Source organism: Drosophila arizonae, chromosome 5, assembly GCF_054131065.1.
Source record: "Drosophila arizonae isolate 15081-1271.41 chromosome 5, UAZ_ARI_1.0, whole genome shotgun sequence".
NCBI lineage: Eukaryota > Metazoa > Arthropoda > Insecta > Diptera > Drosophilidae > Drosophila > Drosophila arizonae.
The window spans coordinates 10,219,178-10,242,061 of NC_142925.1; the positions used below are offsets into that span (position 1 = coordinate 10,219,178).

General features: G+C 35.9%; 2 protein-coding genes across 14 annotated transcripts in view; both read left to right on the top strand.

The window, feature by feature from the left end:
• The first annotated feature begins 1,046 nt into the window (after positions 1 to 1,046).
• The window catches only part of M7BP (Myosin-7a binding protein), a 41,011-nt gene continuing 19,173 nt past the window's right edge, over positions 1,047 to 22,884 (top strand). For 4 of the 13 annotated variants that reach the window (XM_089471469.1, XM_089471471.1, XM_089471470.1 and 1 more), the window contains exons 1-6: positions 1,047 to 1,202; positions 6,941 to 8,087; positions 21,093 to 21,191; positions 21,263 to 21,504; positions 21,567 to 21,719; positions 22,778 to 22,867. In XM_089471469.1, the coding sequence (XP_089327595.1) occupies positions 7,615 to 8,087; positions 21,093 to 21,191; positions 21,263 to 21,504; positions 21,567 to 21,719; positions 22,778 to 22,867 (1,057 nt within the window). In that variant the 5' untranslated portion in view covers positions 1,047 to 1,202; positions 6,941 to 7,614. Of the gene's footprint in view, positions 1,203 to 6,940; positions 8,088 to 10,381; positions 11,562 to 14,860; positions 15,010 to 21,092; positions 21,192 to 21,262; positions 21,505 to 21,566; positions 21,720 to 22,777; positions 22,868 to 22,884 lie in introns of those variants that run through there. The other 9 variants (XM_089471488.1, XM_018011237.2, XM_089471476.1 and 6 more) reach the window with 8 other exon arrangements.
• On the top strand, positions 15,043 to 19,619 carry LOC108616200 (uncharacterized). Its single transcript, XM_089471492.1, has one exon. The coding sequence runs from the start codon at positions 18,690 to 18,692 to the stop codon at positions 19,017 to 19,019; it is 330 nt and encodes a 109-aa protein (XP_089327618.1). The 5' UTR covers positions 15,043 to 18,689; the 3' UTR covers positions 19,020 to 19,619.

Genomic DNA, 22,884 nt, shown 5'->3' on the forward strand with positions numbered 1-22,884 from the left:
CGTCGCAGCCGGCGCGCCGCGGCGTCTCAGTCGGCGAGTGTGTCAGGTGCAATGCGCCGAAGCTGTTGACCAGCAGCACAGGCAGCGGAAGGAGCCGAGGAGAGAGCAGCAGCAGCAGCAGCAGAAGCAGGAGGAGAAAGAGAGAGATGGACAAAAGACACACGTTAAAAGTACATAAAAACACACAAAATAGAAGAAAAATTAAAAAAAAAAAAAATGAGACAAAATGAGACGAAGAAAAAATAAACGCAGGCAGAGATCATATGTATGTATGTTTATGTATGTGTGTGTGTGTGTGTGACGGACTGTGAATATCACCGTGGCAGTCGTCGTTGTTGTTGTTGTTGTTGCTGTTGTTGGTGCTGTCGCTATTGTTGGTCCGGCTGACAGACGTATCAAATGTCTTTCATAGGTAGCTAAACGCTTCCTATTCCGTGCATGTCGCTGCACTTGGTATTTGCATGCTTTGGCTTACAGCTTGGACTCGGCATTTGGCGTAGGGCATTTCCCGATTCATTTGACCGACCCATAAACAACGCCTATTTCGAAGCAAAGCTTCTTCGACTAACTGAACTTGTGCAACCGAATACGAATGAGTTTGTGTTTTATGGTTCTCTGTTATTTTTAGTATTTTCTTTTTTGCTTATATTTGCACTTCCCTTTTATGTCGCTTCCTTATGGCATACTAAATAAAGTTCGGTCGTGTGACCAAACGGCCTGCAATTTAGAAGAGCGTAAAAGAGAGTAGAGAGAGTGAGAGAGGGAGTCGTATAGGAAGTTCGCAGTGCTAAGTGGTCCGTGTGTTGCCCTTGAATTGTGTTGCAAAAACTGGTTAAAGCTACCCCTAGCAGCAACCCCTTGACCATAAACTTCTTGTAGGCCCCTAATCAAAAAACCAGAATTAAAATTTGCCGCTAATTTCGTTGTTGTTGTTTCCTTCATTCGCAGCCAGCTGTTGAGCGCGGCAACAGAACAGCAAAGCGAACGACAGTGGGAGAGAGAAAGAGAGTTCGCGCGCTCAACGAGTAGCGGCTGCGCAGCAGCAGCGACAACGACGCCGACGACGACGACGACGAAACAAAGCTCGACTTGACAGCGTCGACGTTGACGGCTCTCATTCGCGTTTTAACGTTTGCGCGGCGCTCACGCAACGGCTGAGTAGAGCAGAGCAGAGCAGAGCGGCATTCAAACAACGTATCAATGTGCGTTTTGTTATTGTTTTTACTGTTGTTATTATTATTATTATTCATATTAAATTTAACTCAATATGTTGTTGCTGGTGTAAAACAATAGCGCCAAACGTGTCGTGCAATAGGCAATGATAAGTGAACCTTAGCTGAAAATAAAATCGTTCAAGCGCAGCAACAACAACAACTACAACAACAGCAGCACTCGAAGCTGGTGATAAAAATAAAAAAGGGCTCAGGGACAGCGAGGGAGCAAGCCCTAGACCTTAAAGCCTGCGTGCAGCTGTCTATATATAGATGCCTATGAGTGTGCGTGTGTGTTAGTGTGTGTGTGTGTTTGTTTAGTGCATTCTCCTAGTGGGTCACTGGAGCGTGCGATATGTCAGTGCTAAACTAAAACAAGCGACTCATGCGCAAAGCAGACACAAAAAAAAAATGAAATGAGCGCATAAAATAAATGACGAAAAGTGTCAACGGGGCCCATGCAAGTGCAAAAGGGACAGGGACAGTCGCACAGACGGTGGGGGTAGAAGGAGACGGTTGGGCAGTGCGAGGCAAGTGTCAATGTCATGAGCATTTAGCATTGCATTAAAATGCAACCCTGTGTTTCGGGTGTGGGAAAATAAAAGAGCAAAACAACAAACAACAACAAACAAGAAAACTTTAAAGCGGAAAAGAGAGTTGAAATTGCTTCCGCTGATCGATTGATATTTTTTCGACTCTTTTTTCTTTCTTTCTGAAGAAAACAACTTTTACGTACAGCAAAACTAAAATTACTTAAGTAACAGCAGCAAAGCAGAAAGCAAAACCAATTGGCCAGCATCAGTTAACAATATTTTAGAGCCAAGTGGCAGCGGAGACGCGGTCAAAGACGTTACCAGCTTCCGTTAGTTCGTTTTTGGCCGTCTAAGCGGCTTCCAGCTGCAATTGTTGTTGTTTCATTAGCCTTTTTGTTCATAGAAGCAATAGCTCAGCTGGGCAGAGAAAAGCAAAGAGAGCGAGAGAGAGAGAGAGAGAGAGAGAGAGAGGTATGTGTGAAGTTGTTAGTAAAAGTTTTATTGATACATCTGCGTGTAATTAATACCAAGATTTCCCTTTCACACATACACATCAATCTCTAGCCGCAGCATCAATCATCTGCCTGTGCAAAATATATTCGTCCAAATATTAATTAACCGATTGCCCGCGGCGTTGACTAACCAATACATTTGCATACACACACACAGACACACATATATATATGCACTTTATGTACTTAGCCGGCTTGTTAACTAATTGCGCGTACAGTGAAAGCTCCATTAACGAACAACAATCATCAAGAAGTCAATCAAAATTTGTATAATTAGCATTAGCTCTTTGGACTGAACATCTTTTATACAATATATCTGAATTTTGTATAAAATTAACCACAGAGCGCACAAATAACTTTGTTTTCGGAGTTCTAACTCCACTTGATGAAATATTTCTCTTGATGTTTTTAATATATGCAACACTAGACGAGGAATAAAATTAAAGATTTAAACTTCATAATACTAATTTTGAATAGAAAATGTATCAGATATCAAACTTTATATTACTTGACTTGAAAACCCAACAACAAAAACAACTATTTATCTCGCATTTTAAACATGTTTAACATCTGCTTGGAATTTATCAACACATCACTTAAGTTTTAGCTCGCGACTCAGATCCCACTTAGTGAGTGTTCACGCTCTTAATCATCAAATCTCTGAGGGCTTTGGTGAATGTAAAACTTATCTAAATTACTGTTTTCGTTGTCTTGCAATTTGTTGGTTAGGCCAGCTGTTCGTTGCGGCGTGTATTCACTGTACTGCTCTTAGCGTTTGCCGGCTTGATTAACTAATTGTTGTTGCCCGTGTCTGCCTATGCAAATGTGTACTGTAGTTGCTCGCATACAACTAATACTGTATGTTAGTAGCTCTTGATATCCGTCTGGCCCCTTTTCTCTTAGCTGCTGACCCAATTGCATTTGGAATCGCTGTCATTGTTTAATTAATTATCAAATTAGTTACTGTAACCGCTTAAAGCGACATGCAATGCGAAACAATTGTGTGAATGTTGCACAAATCTCCCAACTCTAGATACAGTCAACACGTAACCAGCAACACCAACACGACCAGCACGACCAGCAGCAACAGCAGCAGCAGCAGCAGTGACAGCAGCAACAGTTGCCATTGAGCAATGAGCAGCTGATCTGTTTTTTTAATCAATTGCTAGTACGAGAGGTAGCCTTGCTTTATATAACTAATCTTCTTTGGATGAATCAAAAAAGCCGAGGATTGCATTTAATGCTGTGTCTAGCCGAGACTTGAATACCCTTACCATTAAGCATATATGTATATAGATTGTGATCATCATTATGACAAAGGGCTACCACTCAATAGATCTAAAAGCCGTCAATTTGCATACAAACTGCATGCCATAATACTCTATTCACTTGGCTTAAGTCCAGCAGACCGATCTAGCTATATATATAGTTATAACTTAAGTAGATTTGCCATATATGTTCCCCCTTTATGTAAAAATTGCATACATATGCCCTAACATAATCACAATACTCCCTCTGCTCTCTCTCTCTTTCTCCCTCCTTCCTTCTCTTTGTTAGTGTATTGGAAAACTGGGTAAATGCAATTTTAATCATGCACACAAAATTGCATATCATGTTTTTCGTCTCTATTGCGCTTTGTTGCATTTCTATAAAGCAAATCCACCCAAAAATCCCATTCACAGGCAAAGCTGTTGTTTTCACCTGACCGACAGGTATACACACACACACACACACACACACACGCGCGGAATTTCGTATAGCTGCCCAGCGGCCAGTGTGCAAGCCAAAAAAGACAAGTGAACTTAAGCATTAGAAATGCTGGGGACAACAACAGCAACAACTGACTCGAAAAAAACAATCAACAAGTGCGTCTGTCAGTCTCTTTGTCTCTCTGTCTATACGTCTCTCTGTCTCTTAGTATGTCTTGTGTCCCGTTGTCGGGAAATGCGATACAAAACTCTTCGTCTTGTTTTGTTCGCATCTCGCGCTCGTTTAATGCTTCGTCAGTCACAGATACAGCTACAAAGTGTATCTGCAACTGGCCAACATCATCATCATCATCATCATCATCATCGCCATCGTCATCATCATCAGCATCATCATTATCATTGTCATCATCAACTAAGCTGGAGTCTCTGGCATTTCATGTCATCCATTTAACTGCCTTAACTATTCTACACCGACAGCGAGGCGAGCTCCAGAAATTGTTGCCCCACGGCAACAGAAAGCAAAATTGTCCAAAAGACATATTTAAATAATTAAAGTTTAATTAGTGAAAACACGCTCTAACCATTATGGCCCGAATTTCCATGCTCAGTGTGTTTCGGGGTCTAAAAATAGTCTTAATTATTTGATTAATTTCATAGCGGCTTTTTGGAGAGCTTTGTTTTATAAACCTTCTTTTGCTAATGTTCCGATTACGAATTTATGTGTCAATTATAATTTGATTGACTGTGAATATTTATACAAGAAAATGAATAGCTTTTCGGTTTTTCCCTTCAAATGGTTTCACACCGCATTTATAATCTGCTCTAGGGTAATTCTGGGAACAATATAAATAATCTGTAATCTGACCGAGTAGTAGCTCATCCAATATTCGAGCAGCTAGGATTTTTCTAATTATTTATTATTTGTGCTATGAGTTCTCTTAATAGTTTTCTAGCCAGTCAATATTTTATTTTGTTTTAATCTTGATCTTAATAAATTAATGTTATTATTTTTTATTTAAGTACCAGAAACACTGTTCCCGTTTGATGTTCTTTTTTATTTAAATTAAATTAATTTCTATTGCTCAGAACTTGTCAAACCTCACTCGCTGCCTTTGTCTTAGAATTTCTCTTTGAATTTTTTTTTTTTTCAACATTTCTGTGTTTGTCTTCTTTTCTTTTTTAATTTTTTTGATTTGCAAATCTTTTCTTGACTGGGTTGCTTGGCCGCCCCAGGGGGTTGTCTTTCAATATAGTTATGGGCAGGTATTGTCTCACTCCCCCACACCCCCCCTCTCTCACTCTCTATTGCTCTTTCTCTTTCGCTGTACCTCTCAATATCTCTCCGACTGACAGTCTCTCTATTTGTTCGTCTTGATGAGCAAGCGGCGCTTGAGGAGATTAGTTGAGCAGCTTTCTTTCGATGCTTAGGGCCTGTTTTTCAAGCTGTTGCTGTCGTTGTCGCTGTTGTTGTTGTTATCGTTTAAGCACCCCCTCCCGCTCCCCCATAGCCCCGCACCATTTTGGAGTCCCCACTATGCAAATCGATGGCAGTGCATTAAATGAAATTACCAAATGCGGCTACGTGCCTTTCTAGGTCTTGGCAATTTACATATTTAGGCGTGCAGCCCAAAGACTCCGCTGGCATATCATTCAGAAATTATATAGCACATATACTTATGTATGCATGTATGTGGCGTTGTCTTCTCTGCTCTTCAGTTTCCGACTCGCTGTAGCTGTAGAATCGTTTGCCATCTGAGCGAAGCAGCAGCTGCTGCTGCACTTACATATAGACGAGGGCGAGGTCTTCGAACATCTTATCTGCAGGCACAGTAAACGCGGCTTGTTTATTGTGCCCATAAAGTAAACCCAAAATAAAGATTTCATATACACAACATACGCTGTGCAACAGGTGAAAATGGGTATATCGGCTTGTAGTTTCAATGTCATTTCATTAGATTTGAGGCATAGCTGTGGATTTTGTGGTAAATATTTATACACTATTTGGCTTGTTAGATGGGTATATTAGCTTGCGCTAGAGTACTGTTTACTGAATTCTTGATATAAATAAAAAGATTCGTTGGGAAATGCGTATATTAACTAGGGATACATTTTCATTAACTGCCGTAGTAGATAGATTATAAGAATATAGTATAAGTCATTTAAAAGTGGTATACTGACTTGCTATACAATGCTATTTTTAACTGTAAAAGCTGAAATATATATCATATCTATTAAATATGAGGTTTGAACTGCGTAACTCTAACTAATATATATATAGTATATAACCCATATAGTATTCTTGCTCGACTATAAATATTGCTTTATCACATACAACACACATTCTTGATCTAATGAGTTTTTTGAGTGTTAAGTCATCGCTGCGAATCAGCAAATTTGTGTCTGCTTTGTTTGCTTGAATATATATAGGCTATATGTACCTATATATATATATAGTCATAATCAATAATACCTATCAGAATTGCAATTTTTATCAAAATTTGCACCAAGCCTTAAAACATTAAGAAAGCAAATAGCAGAAAGCAGGTTGACTAAGGAACAACTAAATTTTTAAGTTAAATATAAATTAATACATTATACAACACATAAATTTCTTGTCTAAACAGCTATATACTGTATATTTAAAAATTGCACACTTCAATTGCTTTAAGTTTATTATAAAATATATACGTATATATAAAATATATATAATATTCATTTGGCATCTGCATATACAAGTTTTTGAGTCAGCACCTGCATACTTGATATTTCAGAGTTATATATAGTTTATAAAAATTCTTTTTACATATATATAGATTCGGATATTCCTAGAGATGTGTAAGCCCTGGTCTCACAACTTAACACTACTATAGATAACAAATCAACTTTCTCCCACATACTGAACCTCATTCAGTACCTAAAATAGGGCATTGTCTAGTCGTTCTAATCTATATAAACTTCTCTCGTTTTGCTTGCAGTGCCTAATACGACGAACGCACGAGCTGTTTGTGGAGCACACGCTCCTCCGCACAAACAAGACTGAAAAATTTGTATATCGCTGCGGCTGATAAGGCAAATGGGCGCTGGTAAAAGGCCAAGACAATGGCCAAAAAGCGAGCGTAATTAACAAAATGTGCGCCGAGCGACAAGTGAATGAAAATAGCTGAAAAATATACGTGAATAGAGACAAAAGTCAGCCAAACAAAAAGTAAGCCAACGAATTAAAACAAAAAGTGTATAAAAGTGACTAAAATACAAAAACCAGTGTTGAGAAGTGGCGCGAGTAGAATTGCATTGAGCGCTGAACTTGACAGCGCTACGGAGGCGCCTACGGCCGGTTCCCAGGCAACCGAATTGCAACTGTTTGTGCGTGTGTGTGTGTGTGAGTGAGTGTTGGCTTGTGCATGTTAGCCTGTGTTCACTGTACAGTTCGAGTACAGTGTGTAACGCTATGTGTCTGCGTGCGGAAATGGCTTAGCGCAAAAATGTTTTGATTAAAAGTGAACGTTTGTGTGTCAAGCGGGTTCAAGTGAAGCGAAAGCGTCAAATACCAAAAACAAACTGAACTGCAACAAGAAGAAAAGGAGAAACAACAACAGCAACAGTAACGGCAACAGCAACAGCAACTCATTAAGCAGCAACAGCTACAACAATGGCCGCCGACGCAATTGCAGGCAGCAGCAACACAGCAGCAACAACAGCAACAATAACAACAACAACAACAGCAACAGCAACAGCAATAACAACAGCAACAGCAGCAACTGCAACAACCCCTATAACACCTACAACAACATCTATAGAAACAGCAACAGTAACTGCCCCTATAACACCTACAACAACATCAACAACAGCAACAGCAACAACAACATCAACAACAACAGCAGCAATCTCACCTACAACAACAACACCTTCACCTACAACATCTTCACCTACAACACCTACAACAACAACACCTGTGGACAGTCCCGCTCAGCAGCTGAACAACAGCGTCGACAGCGGCATCGCCGTTCTCGACGTGGATCATCAAGCACTGAAACGGCGTCAGCGTCTGCAGCAATGCCAACGGATTCTGCAGCTGCTGCAGCGCGATCAGCCCACATATCAAGAGCTGCGCGATAGATTAAGGTGAGTCCCATAATGAATCTAGTAAGGCACAAATTTACATTTGACTTAAGGCGCAAATAACTTGAATTTCAAGTGATTCGAGTGAGATTTTTAAAGTAAGCTGATGACGAATGTCGGGAAGTGCTGCAGGCTTATCTTTTTCTGGATCTCTCTATGTCTATGCCGCTGGAACTCTTCATGTCGCGAATCATCTGTCTCTCAGTCTTTCTCTCTCTCTCTTTCTCTATCTCTCTCTGTTCATCTCGCTCTCTTTCTTCTCGATGAGTCTCCTTCTCTCTCTCTTGTGTCAAGCCTTCAGTTTTTCTCTCTCTTTTATTCTCTGTTTAATTGCTCTCTATATAATTACTTTCTCTCTATCTGACTCTAATTCTCGATCTATTTCCATTTTTTTTCTGTCTGTCTCTCTCTTTCTCTCAGAGTCTCTCGTCCTGCTTCTCAGTCTATATTAAATCAAATCTTTGTTTAATTTGATGGATTATAACTCTAGATTCGATGTTCTCTTCTATAGCCAGTTCAAAAATTTCCTTATCTTTTCTATTCAAAGATTCTTCAATCGCTATATATTAGTGTTTAATTTCATAAAATTTATGATTTGAATGATTTATGAAATATTTTCTAGAATAAATAATTACTAATTTCTAGTTATATAAGTTCCGGGATAAACTTGATTTCATGATGCTGCTCAAGCTCTTATATAAGCTTGAATTTTTTTTTGGTTACTGGTCTTTCGATTTATCGAAATGAATAATGAATGTCTATTATTTTGTGAATGTAAATTTCGCAATTATTTTGTCAAATATTTGACACATGCGAACGAAGCTAATTAACAATTTTACGATGGCCCACGGCACAAGCTATGTATAAGATGTTAGAAAAAAATTGAAGAGGCTGTCGGACGGATGTGGTTGATGATGGGCTTGGCAGACATTTGGCATACGGTAGATGGATGCTCTCAAGTGCAGCTGCTGTTTGTCAATTGCTGATTTGATTTGCATTTTTATTTTTCATTGTAATGTGCTTTGGGTGCGTTGCGAAGCTGACAAACTTCAGATTTGCAATTTGCAAAATTTGTCGACCTCAATGACAAAAATAAAATATTCGCAGGTGCAGTCGCAGTCGCATCTGGGAAGGGAATTATATATATAGAGAGAGAGAGACACAAATGTTCCCACTCGACACACAATGAACTGAAAAAAAGTGATAAAACTCTTTTCATTACTCATCTTCAAAATGTATTTTATTGCCATGTCAGGCGCACTGAGAGCTGAACAACATATATATATTGTGTATAAGTATGTTTGTATATCTGCCTAACAGTTCGTGTAATATCATTATGATGTTTTTTTTGCTCAAAGAATAAACTTAGCGTATTATGAGTAGTTTTTATTCTCTTGTGAGTTAGCGTTGGCAAAATTAGCTGAATTTCTATGTATATCAATTGGGAAGTTTATTTTGGAATTTTTTTTTAATTTTTTAGATTTAAATTTTTTTACGAATTTAGATCAAAATCTATTAGAGTTTAAAATATTCAAATAAAGCTTAGGTTTCTCGAATTGCCTTAAAATGGGCATTACACAATTGCAAAGGACTTTTGCGTTTATCGAACTACTTTGACGCTATCGATAATCATTGAGATTAATAGAAATCTATAGATATGTAAATATCCATTGAGAAGAATCTACAGAACATAATGAATGTAAGCCATAAACCTTTCAAAACTTGTTCAAACTATCGATATTTATCGATATATCTACAGATTTGTATAGACTTTTATCTTTCTCTATCTTTATTTAGAGCCTAGTATCATTCACACATTGTTTCTCTTTAGTTTTAGCTCGTTTCGCAATAGTAACACCAACGTTCGCTCAGACTTTAATGCCCATTGAATCTTATCGGCTCTATAAGCGAGCGCAATTTGAGTTTATCTTATCGCTGCATTCATAATTAATTTGATGAATGCCAATTAATTGGGTCCGCCAAAGAGAGAAACAAACAGACAGACGCGCGAGCACGTGAAACGGGCTTTGGTCGTAATTCATTTTCATTTTGTCATTGGCCGAGCTGTTTTTCCAAGTGTTACCATCGATTTTCTTTGATTTGAGCCGTTTGGCTTTGCCTTTGTCCACGATTTGCATAAATGACAAAGAGCTAATTGGTCAAATGACAAAAGTTATTCAGCTGTCTTTCACAGCTCACGCCTCTTTAACCCTATTTGTTTCTCTAGCTCTGTCTTGGTCTTTCTCTCTCTCTCTGCTTTCATTCTTTGTTATCGGCCTGTATTATTTTAACCTGTGACTAAACTAACTAAAGTCCAGTTCCACTTTGGATACTCGCCACAACGCACACACCAAAATAAAAACCCCTACAAAATTCAAACAAAATTTATATAAAACTAAATTAAAATCCGGCCTAAATATGTATCGAAAATTGTTGCTCTTGATCGTCTCGGCCCAATTATAAGGCGATTGTGATATAACCTTAAAAAACTTGACACTTATCTGTGAAATTTTTCATTGCGTTGCGTCTTTCTTATTTCTTCAAGTTTTTTTTGTTTGTTTTTCTCTCTATTATTATTATTTTTTTTTTTTTGCGATTATTTATTTATCGCGCGTTGTTATCAAATCAAAAGCCGCAAAAAAACGAATGCCAGGCATTTTTTTAAACAAAAAACAAACAAGACTATATAATACCCCTCACTCCACACATATATATACATATATATGAGACGACAAACTGCAAAAAAAAAAGTGTAAGGCAACGTAAAGCCAACGACGCAGTCGCAAACTCAAGTTAAGTCAGTTAAGATCGTCGCGAATCGTGCGAGAGACATCCTAAGTCAGCTGGCGGGAAAATTAGGTAAATTTCTGATAAACGTATATGCAGATAGAGCCGACAGCTGACAGCAGATAGCTGTAGGCTCAATTCCGTCCGTGCTCAGGCAATCAATTAACAAGTTCTTATATAAATACATACACACATGTAGTATATACAAAATAAATGCCGAAATCAAGATTTGATTGATAAACGCTGTAAAAAATGCTTGATTGCAAAATAAAGTTCTTGGCTCGCTCAATTATTTATTCAAACTTGAAGTCGTGAAGTGTAAAAAAGTGTAAAACAAAAACCGACGAGAAAAAACTATTAAAAATCACTTTGATGTCTGCTCAAGTGTATAGAAACAATTTGCAATTCGTAATTCGCATTTGTCATGTTTAATCACATGCTTTTGCCTTTTTTTGCTCGAGACAACTGCTGATGACCAGTGTTAGATAACGAGTCAACTTGCATCTCGATAGACAAAAAAACAAAAAACAAAATTTCAGAAAAGAAATTGAAAATTCTCTCAAGCAAAAACCGAGAATTTCTTTGCGTTAATCAGTTATGTTTAATCTGCAAGCAAACAAAATACAAAATCGTGATTAATAGTGTTTAAAAATAACTCTAGCAAGAGCACATAGCAAGCGATAAGCACAGGTAAACAGCTAAGCAGCTAAAACAGGTAAAAAGTCTAGACGCAGTTGTAGTAGAAATTGCAATTTTCTGTGTAGCCAAACGAATTTTCAATGCAAATTATGTTATTTGACGGAAATTAACTTAAGTGCTCGAATGACATCAGCTTAAAATAACAATGTGTTTTGCTTAAATGCCTAAATGACACTGGCTTCAAATAAATCATGCGTATCAATTTGATCAATGCTTAATACAGACAGCATTAATATATATTTTCTTTTTGATAAATTCGTTCAATTTGTATATTGATTAATGCTAAAAGCCAGCTGAAAGTTCATTGCTTTATGAACTTTTCGATGGCTTTTAACGTTAATCAATATACCAATTTAACGAATTTATCAATCAGCAAGGATATTAATACTAATTTTATTTAAATCAAATTTATTTCGTCTAACAAAATGTGAGAGATTTAATTTAAATAAACGAACTGTGCATATATTTTATTATTGTAGTTGAATGAAAATTTTTTTTAAATGTATTCTTGCTCATAAAATGTGCATAAATATATTTTTCCTATATTTTAAAATATTTAGTACATTGTAGAAAAAAAAGACTTTTTTAAATTGCGCGTTGACTCTAATGAAAATAATCTAAAATATTTATTTTCATATAAAAAACGCGCTAAATTTTAATGTGTAATCAAATCAAATTTGTGATATATTTTGCATATCAATAATTATGGTGAGCTAGACTCAAAGTATAGAGTATAAAGTGTAGAGCTATTATTTCCTATAACAAAGTTGCCCATTCAAATGTATTCATTTTAATTAAGTGCGAAAAAAAAAATGTTTTTCTACCTTTTGCAGCTGCTAAGTGTAAAGAATATTAAAAATAAATGCAAATTCCAAGTTCAATTTGATTTAGTTCTAAAAATCTGTTTTTTTTTTTTCTGATTTTTAAGATTATTACTAAAAGCTGTTTAGTAAATGTTTGACGTCTATCTAATAATAATATAAGCCAGTGTCATTTAGGCATAACAATTTATAGTTTAAGCAAGGCTCATTATTATTTTAGATAGAGCTATCAACTTAAGCAAGTGTCATTTAAGCATAAAATGTAATGCTGAAACCTTGTCCAATATTTCACATACTTAACACCTCTTACACCTTCTTTAAGCGAGTGTCTTTCAATAATCAATCGATATATTTTTTTTTATTTCTATGCTTAACAACTTTTGACGTAGTTAGATCTCCTTAAATCATAAATTCGAAGTTTTTTTAAATTTCACTTTGAACTGAAATACTACACGTAGGGCATTACACTGAACTCATTTATTTAACTAAGAGCTAACTTACATGCGTAAATAAATACGTACATACAAATATATACATACAGTACCGAGCAAAAATGAGTGAATGTTACAGAACTTTGACTTTCATCACGCATAAAAATTAAACCATACCAGCAAATCAACAAATTTTTTTGTGTGTTTGTTTATTAGTGTATTCTTAACAAATACAAAAAAGTTGCAAGGCTAAATTAACAAAATTCAAAAAATTAGAAATAAAAAACCGAAAAAATCCACATAAACTCAATTTTGCACGTTTAAAAAAAAACTACTAAAAACTAAAAAAACTAAACATTTTTAATATTTAGTCCAAAACCCTTATTAGCAATAATTTTGTTGACTATTTTTGGCATGCTCTCAGCCAAACTTTGAATCATTTCTTTCGGAAATTGGATCCACTCCGCTTCTACGCGCTCCCATAAGCTGTCAATGTTCGTTGGGGCTGCATCATACTGTCCCAGCCGTCTTTTCACTATTGAACACAGATTTTCAATAGGATTGAAGTCGGGATAGGATTTATATATAGACTCTATATGTATGGAGTGAAAATTAGCTTAAAATTCTGCTTTCCTATCCATTCCTAAATAATCTTTACAGTATGTTTTGGATCGCCATCTTGTTGAAAACCCTTTCTCTGTGGGGACACGCACATTTATCAGTGAATTTGGGAAGATGGGTTTGAAGAATATTCATATAATCCTTCCTCTATGTAGAGGATCAACGTTCTACCAAGAGAAGCATCCCCAAACCATAATGCTGCCGCAGCCATGTTTGACGATTTCCTTTACATGATGTCGTTGAATGCGTTCCCCAGGTCTGCACCAGCAATATTGCTTTCCATATGATTGGAAACGGTTAAATTTTAATTCATCTGACCAAACAACTCGTTTCCAATCATAAATGCTCCAGTTTTTGTGATCCCTTGCAAATTTCAAACGCGCCTTCATATTCTTTTCGGACAATGCAGGTTTGTTTTTTAACGAATGATACATATCCGAAGCCACGAATTTCTCTTCTAGCAGTCCATTTGCTAACATTTTTATTAATTGTTAGAGAAACACCCTTTGGTGCTAGCAGCTTGTTTTTCTTAATTTTCGACATCATTAGGCGAGCATCAGAGCCCGAGAACAGTTTTTTGCAACCTTTGACTTGAGTTTTCGGAGTCAAATTTCGGCTGATTCAAAGCTTTTCGGCAATAATAAGCGAAGAAAAACCCTTCCCGGTCAGGCACACACCACTATTTTCAATGTCGACTGAAATTTTCCACATTTTAAAATTATATTTCACCAATTATTTTAAATTTGTTGCGAAAAGAAAATGTGCTTCAAATCGCTTTACAAATAAGAATATTAAAAGGACTAAGATAACGGTAAATCTACATGCTCAATCTACGACTAAGAAGAATACCCAAGGAGCTAAGTTATGGGGAAATCTGGATGATTTCGGCTGAGAAGAGAAGTAGAAGAGCCAAAGTATTGGCAATTATAAAACGTGCAAAATTGAGTTTATGTGGATTTTTTTGGTTTTTTATTTTTCATTAATTGAGTTTAGCTGATTTAGCCTTGCAACTTTTTTGTATTTGTTAAGAATACACTAATAAACAAACACACAAAAAAATTTGTTGATTTGCTGGTATGGTTTAATTTTTATGCGTGATGAAAGTCAAAGTTCTGTAACATTCACTCATTTTTGCTCGGTACTGTATATATATATACATGTACGACATGTTATATTATCTGCATGATAAGATATGTTCAAGCCACAATGTCAAAGACGGCGATATTTAGGTTTTTTTTCTATTTTCCGCATAGACTGATAATCCCCGTCGTATAGTACAAATTTTGTAGTTCAGATTGAGTTTGTTTTCAGTTAGCGAATAGAATAGAGCTGCTGTGCTGTGTGTGCTTTGTGTGCTTTGTGCTGCGAGCTGTTGCATTGCTTCAAATGACAAATGACAAATGAGAAATTTCCACAGTGTTGCAAGCGTCTGTTGCGGTCCTTCAACTGCCTAATGGAGCTGCCCGTGCATCGGGGCAACAATAATTTATTCCTGGGTCTGACCAGTGTCGTTGGCCTAATCGGTGGCGCCTATCTGCTGCAATGTGGCGCTAAGCATTTGCTCAGGTGAGTCGAATCGAGTTGAGTTGAGTTGAATTGAGTTGAGTTGAGTTGAATTGGTGGACCACCAACGGGTTGCACCTGCTCCAAGTCCGATTGCTGCACGTGCAGCGAATCGCACATTCAGTTAGCTAAAACCACATGGCTAGTTGCTTTTTAAGTTACCTTTTCAGCTTGATTTTCGTTTGCAGTTACGTGTTGATTACGTTCGCGTGTTGGTCAAAAAGACATGGGAAAAATAAAGCAACTGCAAAAAATAAAACTAAAACTATCTTGGGAGCATTTAAAAAATTGCACATAAAAACTGATTTGGCATAATTGATGTCCACTAGAGTTTCGTTTGGTATACCCTGTAAGCGCGACAAAAGAGGGATATAAGAAAAAAAAAAGTTGTGGTTTAGATTAAGTAATATATTCATCAAAATTGGCATTACTGTTGATCAATTGAATTTTGCTTTGTATACCCTGATTGCATAGCTAATGGGTATATAAGCTTTTTGGCAAGGGAAGCTTGAGCCTGTTTGCCTAAAGAAGGTAATCATATTTGTTTTATACTAATATATTAAAAGAAATTTATCCTTGCCTTGCTTCTAAAGGACATATCGATAAATATCGATTACTTCAGTTACCTTAAATAAAGACTTTTGATCTCTCAAGCGCATACAACCAGCTCTTTGTAAAGTACAGGGTATCATCTGAATAATCAATCTTTTGTTTATTTTTCTTGTGACTGTTTGCTTTGTCTTATTTGGTAGCTGAGCTCAATTTTGATTTCCTTGGTCGAGTCACAAATCAAGCCGCTTGTGTAATAACTTAATTCACCAATAACTTTAATTGGTCAACAACAATTGGTTTCGCAGCTGTTGCCAATTTCGATTGTCTTTCGATTATCGTTTACCGTTAGCAAATATTTCATAACAATGTGACACAAATTTGGTATAGCGGAAATCGTTAAGAACTTCATGAGCTAACGGTCCCCATACACCCGTCGCTCCCTCCCTCTCTCCCTCCCGAATACAATAACATTTAGCAAAGAATAATATAATTCTTTGCTCCATTCAAGCTAATGAAGCGTTTGTTTATTGTGTGTTAGTAATGTATTCGTAAAGTTGCAATTGTTTAAACAATCATCAGCTGGCTTTTATACATTTTACAATGTTCGCTTTCTTAGTTGAAAAATGGAAAAAAAATGGAAAAAATAAACGAGAGACGCTTCATGCATAAATGGAAAGTCAGTCAGTCAGTCAGTTTATGCGGCATTATAATTATAATTAACGCCTGTCAACGTCACTTGGCTAAAAGTATTTTAATGCATAAGTGCGCTACACTGACAGAAAAAGAGTTGGAGATAATGAAACTATGCGGGTTTAGGTTAAAATTTGTTGCGGATGCTTTGGCAACAGGAGTGTTACATAATAAATAATTGTAATGTTAAATGCGCTTTACCTTGGACATGGAAACTTAAATAACAAGAAAGCTATTTTACAGCTAAGCATTCACAATTAAAAATATTTTTTTTAATAATATTTTTAAATCCTTTTAAATCTGCTTAAAGTTTCAAATTAATTGTGGGATTTAATATTTGTTAAGCAGTTAAGGAAGAATGCAGTAAAAACTTTTGATATTTCTTATATAAAAGGTTTTGTAAAGAGCTTTACTCATTAAAGCTTTAAATCAGTGAATAATCGATTTTATAGGTTACGAGAAACAAGCTAGAAACCCTTTCATGAATACAAGCTATAATTCGACTTGAAAAGAGTTTTAAAACCAGAGTGAAGAATGATTTAAATGTATGCAAATTTATGAATTTATATGCAGCCCATTATGCTACACATTGACATTCATTATGTTAAATACACCTGCTCACTTTAATCTAATCAAAAATAATATTTCAAGTTATTTAAGTTATTTTCACTTCTTAGAAATTTGTCTAACCTGCTTTGGCTGCAGTTAAATTCTTTAAATGTGTCTCGAAAATGAGAATCCAAACGGGTTCAATTAAGATTCAAGTCGCATAGCAAGTGAAAAGAAGCAAAAACAAAAACAAAAGCCGAGAAAAAAGTGTTACAAATGTGACAGAATTTTAATGTTTACGAAAGTGGCTAAAAAGCAGTCAAGGCAACTTTGAGAAATGCACAAAAATTAACTACGAATATTAAAGAAAAGTGTGACAAGTGTTGTCGAACCAGTCGGAACTCCAATTAAGTGTTGCATATCAGTAAAGATCCCTCAAAATGATTCGTTGCATACTTTTCGGCGTTCGCTAATTGTTGTGGAATTTCTTATAGAATAAAAAACCGATTTATATGCGCGCAAATTGCTAAGTAACATATTTGCAATTAATGTTAGCACAGCAACAACAAAAAAATTACAATGTATATCTGTAAATTGTTGTTACTTTTTTTTTGCGCTACAACAAATTAGCAACTGAGGCATTGACACTGGCATTGAGATTGAAAGTCAAGTAGTAAAACAAGCATAAAAAGTTATACACAACAAAATCTCATTGGAAAAAAAAATGATAGTTGTTCATATAAGTTATTTATAGAATTCTTCATATTATTTAAATTTTTATTTTGATCTTTATCTTTATTCAAAAACCCGTTTCATTTCGGGCGCCATTTATTAATCAGCCATCATTAGACAGACTAATAAATTAATAAATTCCATAAGCTACAATTTATTAAAAAAAAAATAAAATAAATAAAAATAAAAACTAGTAAAAAAAAATCACACGCAAAACTAATATGCATAAAAACATTTTTATTAAAATCAAAACTAGTTTGCGGAATTTTCGACAATCTTCTACAATTTCGCAATGAATAATGAAGTCGGACATTAGGAAAATCAAACGCCAGACGGACTATCAATCACCACTGAAAGCGAATACAAATTCCAGTTAGAGCTTGAGCTCGAATTAGCTTGCAGCATCAGCTGTCCAACACTGTCCAGAACTGTCAAACTTTCTACTTGCCAACAGCTGTAAGATTTCTGGTTATTCTGCTATGCTAAGGCTTCTGGCAAAACGCGTAAATTACTGTAAATCTCATAGAAAAAAAGATAACTGCAACAACAACAACAGCGCTTTAAAGCTCTTGCGTCATCAACGCGCTTGTCTATGCCCGTCTATCCGCATATGTTTAGCATTTATGTTTGTTTGTGTTTGCTTCACTCTCACTCTCTCAATGATCCACACGGTAACGCGCTCTCGCGCTGTTGCTGCGTGCGCCACTCTCCCACTGTCTCTCTCGCACTCTCTGTCCCTCTCTTGCTTTCTATGCAAAAACCGGCATGAGCTGTGTGCGTCGACGTCGCTGTCGTCGCGCGCTCAGCTGTTGGCTAGACTAGCGCGCTCAAAGCGAACTGCGCATAATAAAACCACAGCTTGTGCGAGAAAGTTGTCGGAGCGCGCCACGAATAAAAAAAAAAATAAATAAAATAGATAAAACAAAATTCGCAGTTAATTCGAATTCGAAAAAATAGTTAAATCAAATACAAAACAATTTACGGCCATGCAGCACAGTGCCAAATTAAGCAAACTGAAAAAACAATACCAGAGTTCAATAGCAAATTAAATAGAAGCTAAAGGAAATCAACATCGACCACAACAACAACAACAACAGCAAGCAGACGTGAAGCGAGTATCGGAGTTACGTTATACAGACACGGCCAGCCCGTTAGCCAGCATGTTGTTTACGTCCGGTGTAATCTGCCAAGTGGAGAAATTGCTCTGTACACCGATCAGTTTCGCTGTCTTCGCCTTCCTCTTCATGGCCTGCACCATGGAGGTGGTGCTGCTGAAGCTAACGACCAGTGCGCATATCTTTGGCCGGCCGCCCAATCAGGATGACTGGGATGAGGGCGGCCAGTTCGGGGAGGAGGATATCTACTATGAGAATCTCGAAAATAACTATGAGCACTGGGCGCGCAGGCGTCTACGCTATCATCAGCGTCAGCAGCAGTTGCTACAACAACAACAACAACAGCAGCAGCAGCAGCAACAGCAATATCTATAGACAATTGTCTCTTATTTGACTGAAATTTCTCCAATTAGACTATAAATTATTATTTTTTGTTTCGATTTCATTTGCGTCTGTATGTAAACAATTGCAAAATTTTCTGCCAATTCATTTGAAACACACTCCAAAAGAAACAAGTGAAGAAAAACAAAAATTTGTGTTAATATTTTGTGCACGTTGTTAACATTATATACACATATAGATATAAAAGTATATATGTATGTATATATACTTAATCATTTTCGAGCATTCGGTTTCAATTACGTGCATCTGTTTTTTTTTTTTTTTTTTTTCTTTTCTTTTCGAGAAATTTGCATAAATTGTAAATGACTGACATAATAATCATAATACCTTTACACATAGCCCATAATCTATCAAATATCCAATACTATAAATATACGTAGACCCTATACAGGTAGCAATAAATGTAATTTTAGTTTTCTTGTATGTATATGTACATGTATGTGTGATTGTTATAAACAAAATATATATATCTACTGTTATACTGTTATACAACTCGTTCAGCGTGTCGTAAGCTGTCCTAAGTTATAATTCCAAATAAAAAATGATTGAATATTCCAGTAACTTATAGAAAAATTGCAAAATCACTTTTCACTGGTCAAAACGGGTTTATCGACGGTTTTTCTTCCGCATTTTTCCTTATGCAATAGTCACTCGAAGGAGATGGAGATGGAGGTGGAGGTGGAGATGGAGGTGGAGAAAGAGAAGGGGATAGAGTGGTATCTTAATTACAGTTTCGATTTAGTCGGTCGGAACTTGTTTTGGAAATATTGAAAACATTTAAATATTGATTTTTTCTTAACTAATTAAATAGATGCTCGCAAAGCAGAAAATTATAAATTAAACAAAAATTAGCAACACGCAGCCTTCATAGAGTTGTTTAACCTTTTGCCAAATAATTTGTATATTATCTCAAATTCTGCGTCACAAACTTAAGCAAATATTCAATGCGAAGCACTGCAGAAAGGAAAGTATGAAACAGCAACAACAACAAAAAGGCACCGAAAATTGTGTCAAGAATGGATGCTATACGCCAGTATCCAGAGTCTAAAACTAGACAAAGCCGTTCTAAAACATATTCTTGCATAAATTGATTGAACTGAAGATCAACATCGAAGAGAATAAAGACACATACATAGATATGCATATATGTATCATTTCAATAGGCATTTCATTTAGTTATTCTCAGACAAAATATAAAACTCGGAATTGTGTCAAGAATGATAGCTGCCTGAATATATTGACGGCTTCAGCCTAAATCGAGCAATTTGCATAAAATCTTGACGTTGAGAAAAGTTTTTGGGAGAGTCCGTAATATATATCTATAGACTTGTTGCCCATTTCTTTTGTTCATTGGAAACAGGCTAGAACTGTATTAAACAGCTAAATAAATTTAAAATGGATTGAAGTTGATTCACTATTTAAGCTAGTTCGTGAAAAATTTAATGTTATATTTAGTTGAAATTGTTAATATTAATCAAATTTTTTTATAATTTAATAATTAATAAATTTCTGATTTCTTATAAACTTTTAAGCTTGCAGAAAATATATATTAAATCTGGGTGAAATAAAACTTAAAAATGTTATAAAATGAACAAAATATAAATAATTATTAATATATGTTTTTTTTATTTAATTAATTTTTATTACCAATAATTAAAAATATAAAATAAAAAAAAGGAAGGATATATATATTTATAAACATAAATAACATAAAATAAAATATAGATAATAACATTACATATATATATAAAAAAAAAAAAAATTAGGAAACTTTTGTTAAATTTTTATAAAAAAAGGAAAACTATACATTATAAAAAGTTTCGAAAAATATATACACAAAAAGACATATATACAGCTTGTTTAATTGAATGCTTTTATTTTTCATTTTATAAATATTTTATTTTATTTTTTAAAAATATAATACAGGTTTTAATAAATTTACTAATGAATTAAATTACTATTGTTTTTTATGCTTACATGTAATGTATTTAAAAAATGTAATCATATCAATACTGTAATCTATAATTCTCTCTCCTTTTTTTTTAGCAAATTAGTCACTAAGAAACCGAAGAAGTCGATTCCCAGCGAGGAGCAGTCCAGCTGCAATGTCTGCTGTGCAGAATTGGATTTGAGCAGTGCCAAAAAGTGAGTAGGAAATTATCTCTAAGTGGGGCCAGTCTAAAGTAGTCTCTCGCTGCCTCTCTCCCCTTCTATAGCTATGTCACATGTTGCACGTGTGGCAAGCAGGTGTGTCGCGGCATCAAGTGCGCCAATTGGCTGCCCAAGGCAGCGCAATGGGTGTGCGAATTGTGCCACAGTTCGAAGCAGTCGCTGGAGCAGACTTCGTCCTGGGTGGCCGAGCAGATGTCCTTCAATCAGCAAAAGTTCGTCTATCCATTGCGAGCACGCAGCGAAATCTATATACCCATCAGCTCAGAACTCGCCGACAGCTCGATGCGTAAGTATAAAAAGCCAACAAAAAAGGCTAGAATTGATAGCTAAATTCAATCTACTTCACAGAGTTCGAGAGCGTCAGTCAGGTTGGCATGAACTCGACTATGAATGCGGATGAGCGCAGCAGGATTAGGGAATATGTGGAGGAAATCGTAGCGGAAATGCTCGGCGGTAATCTCGATCACATCAAAGTCGGCCAATTGTCCAAGAGCGAGAACTGTGAGTAGACTCAACTCAACTCAACTGAATGGCATACGAAATGGGTTTCGCTGGGATTCGCTGGGAATCGCTTAGATTTGATTAGTGCAAATGCAATCTGTCGCAAGTGCAAATTTTCCTCAATTGCTGCAAATTAAAAAAATGAGCAGCTCGCTGTGTATATACATATGCTATATATATAGATCATATATGCGATATATATCTTGCTTGTTGCGAAATTGTACTCAACAGTTCAGAGAGCAGACACAGCTTTTGCATATGCGCATTTATCGTGTAGCCAGATTCAGGGCAACGAACCAAGTCTTTATATCTCGTTCAGAGACAATTTCAGTGCAATTTAGTTATTAAAGTTCGACAGCAACGTAAGTTGCCGGCGCGCCCTAAAGGGCTGAATGAACAGATAACAAGCTCACAAAGGGGTTATCGAAAAACCTCGTATGGCTTTAACAAATAAAATAAAAAAAATTAAAAAAAAAAAAAGTTATTAAAGCTGCGGCAATCGAGTCTATAGATCGGATTGGAAGCACTGAGCACCTAAAAGTATGCAGCAAAATATTTCAGAGAATAAACCAAATTTTTTTGCTGATAATATTGTATATTTTAGCGGATTGTGCTTTGATTGTTATAAAGCCGGATGTAAGTGGAAAAAGTTAAAGCGCATATCGCTGAAAATAATAATGGAATAATTCACAGTGGTCTGTAAAATTATTTTACCAGAAAATAAATTCTGTTTCGTGTGTCATTAAGTAAAATACGGTTTAAATTAATTAAACAATTTTTTGTAGAACAAACAGTTGCAGGGATTTTTCATTTTAATAAGAATATGTTGTATATGTCTTTTATTAGAGCCTTTTGCTTTGCATTTGCAACTTTTCTAACAGCCCACCAATGGGCATTGCATACTTTGCTTAAATGCCTTGCGGTCAGCCAAAGCTTTTAACAAAATTCATTGCATACTTAATGTTAAATTTAATTAAACTTTATATACAAACACATTCACTCACACACCCACACACACACACACACACACACACACACACAAAATGCACTGCATACAGACCTGCAGCTGTTTGATAAATTTCATGCGAAATTAAGCAATATGTTTATCAATGTGGAGAACGCTTTGTGCGCACGTGCCTACAAAGGAGGTAAGTCCTTGCAGGTA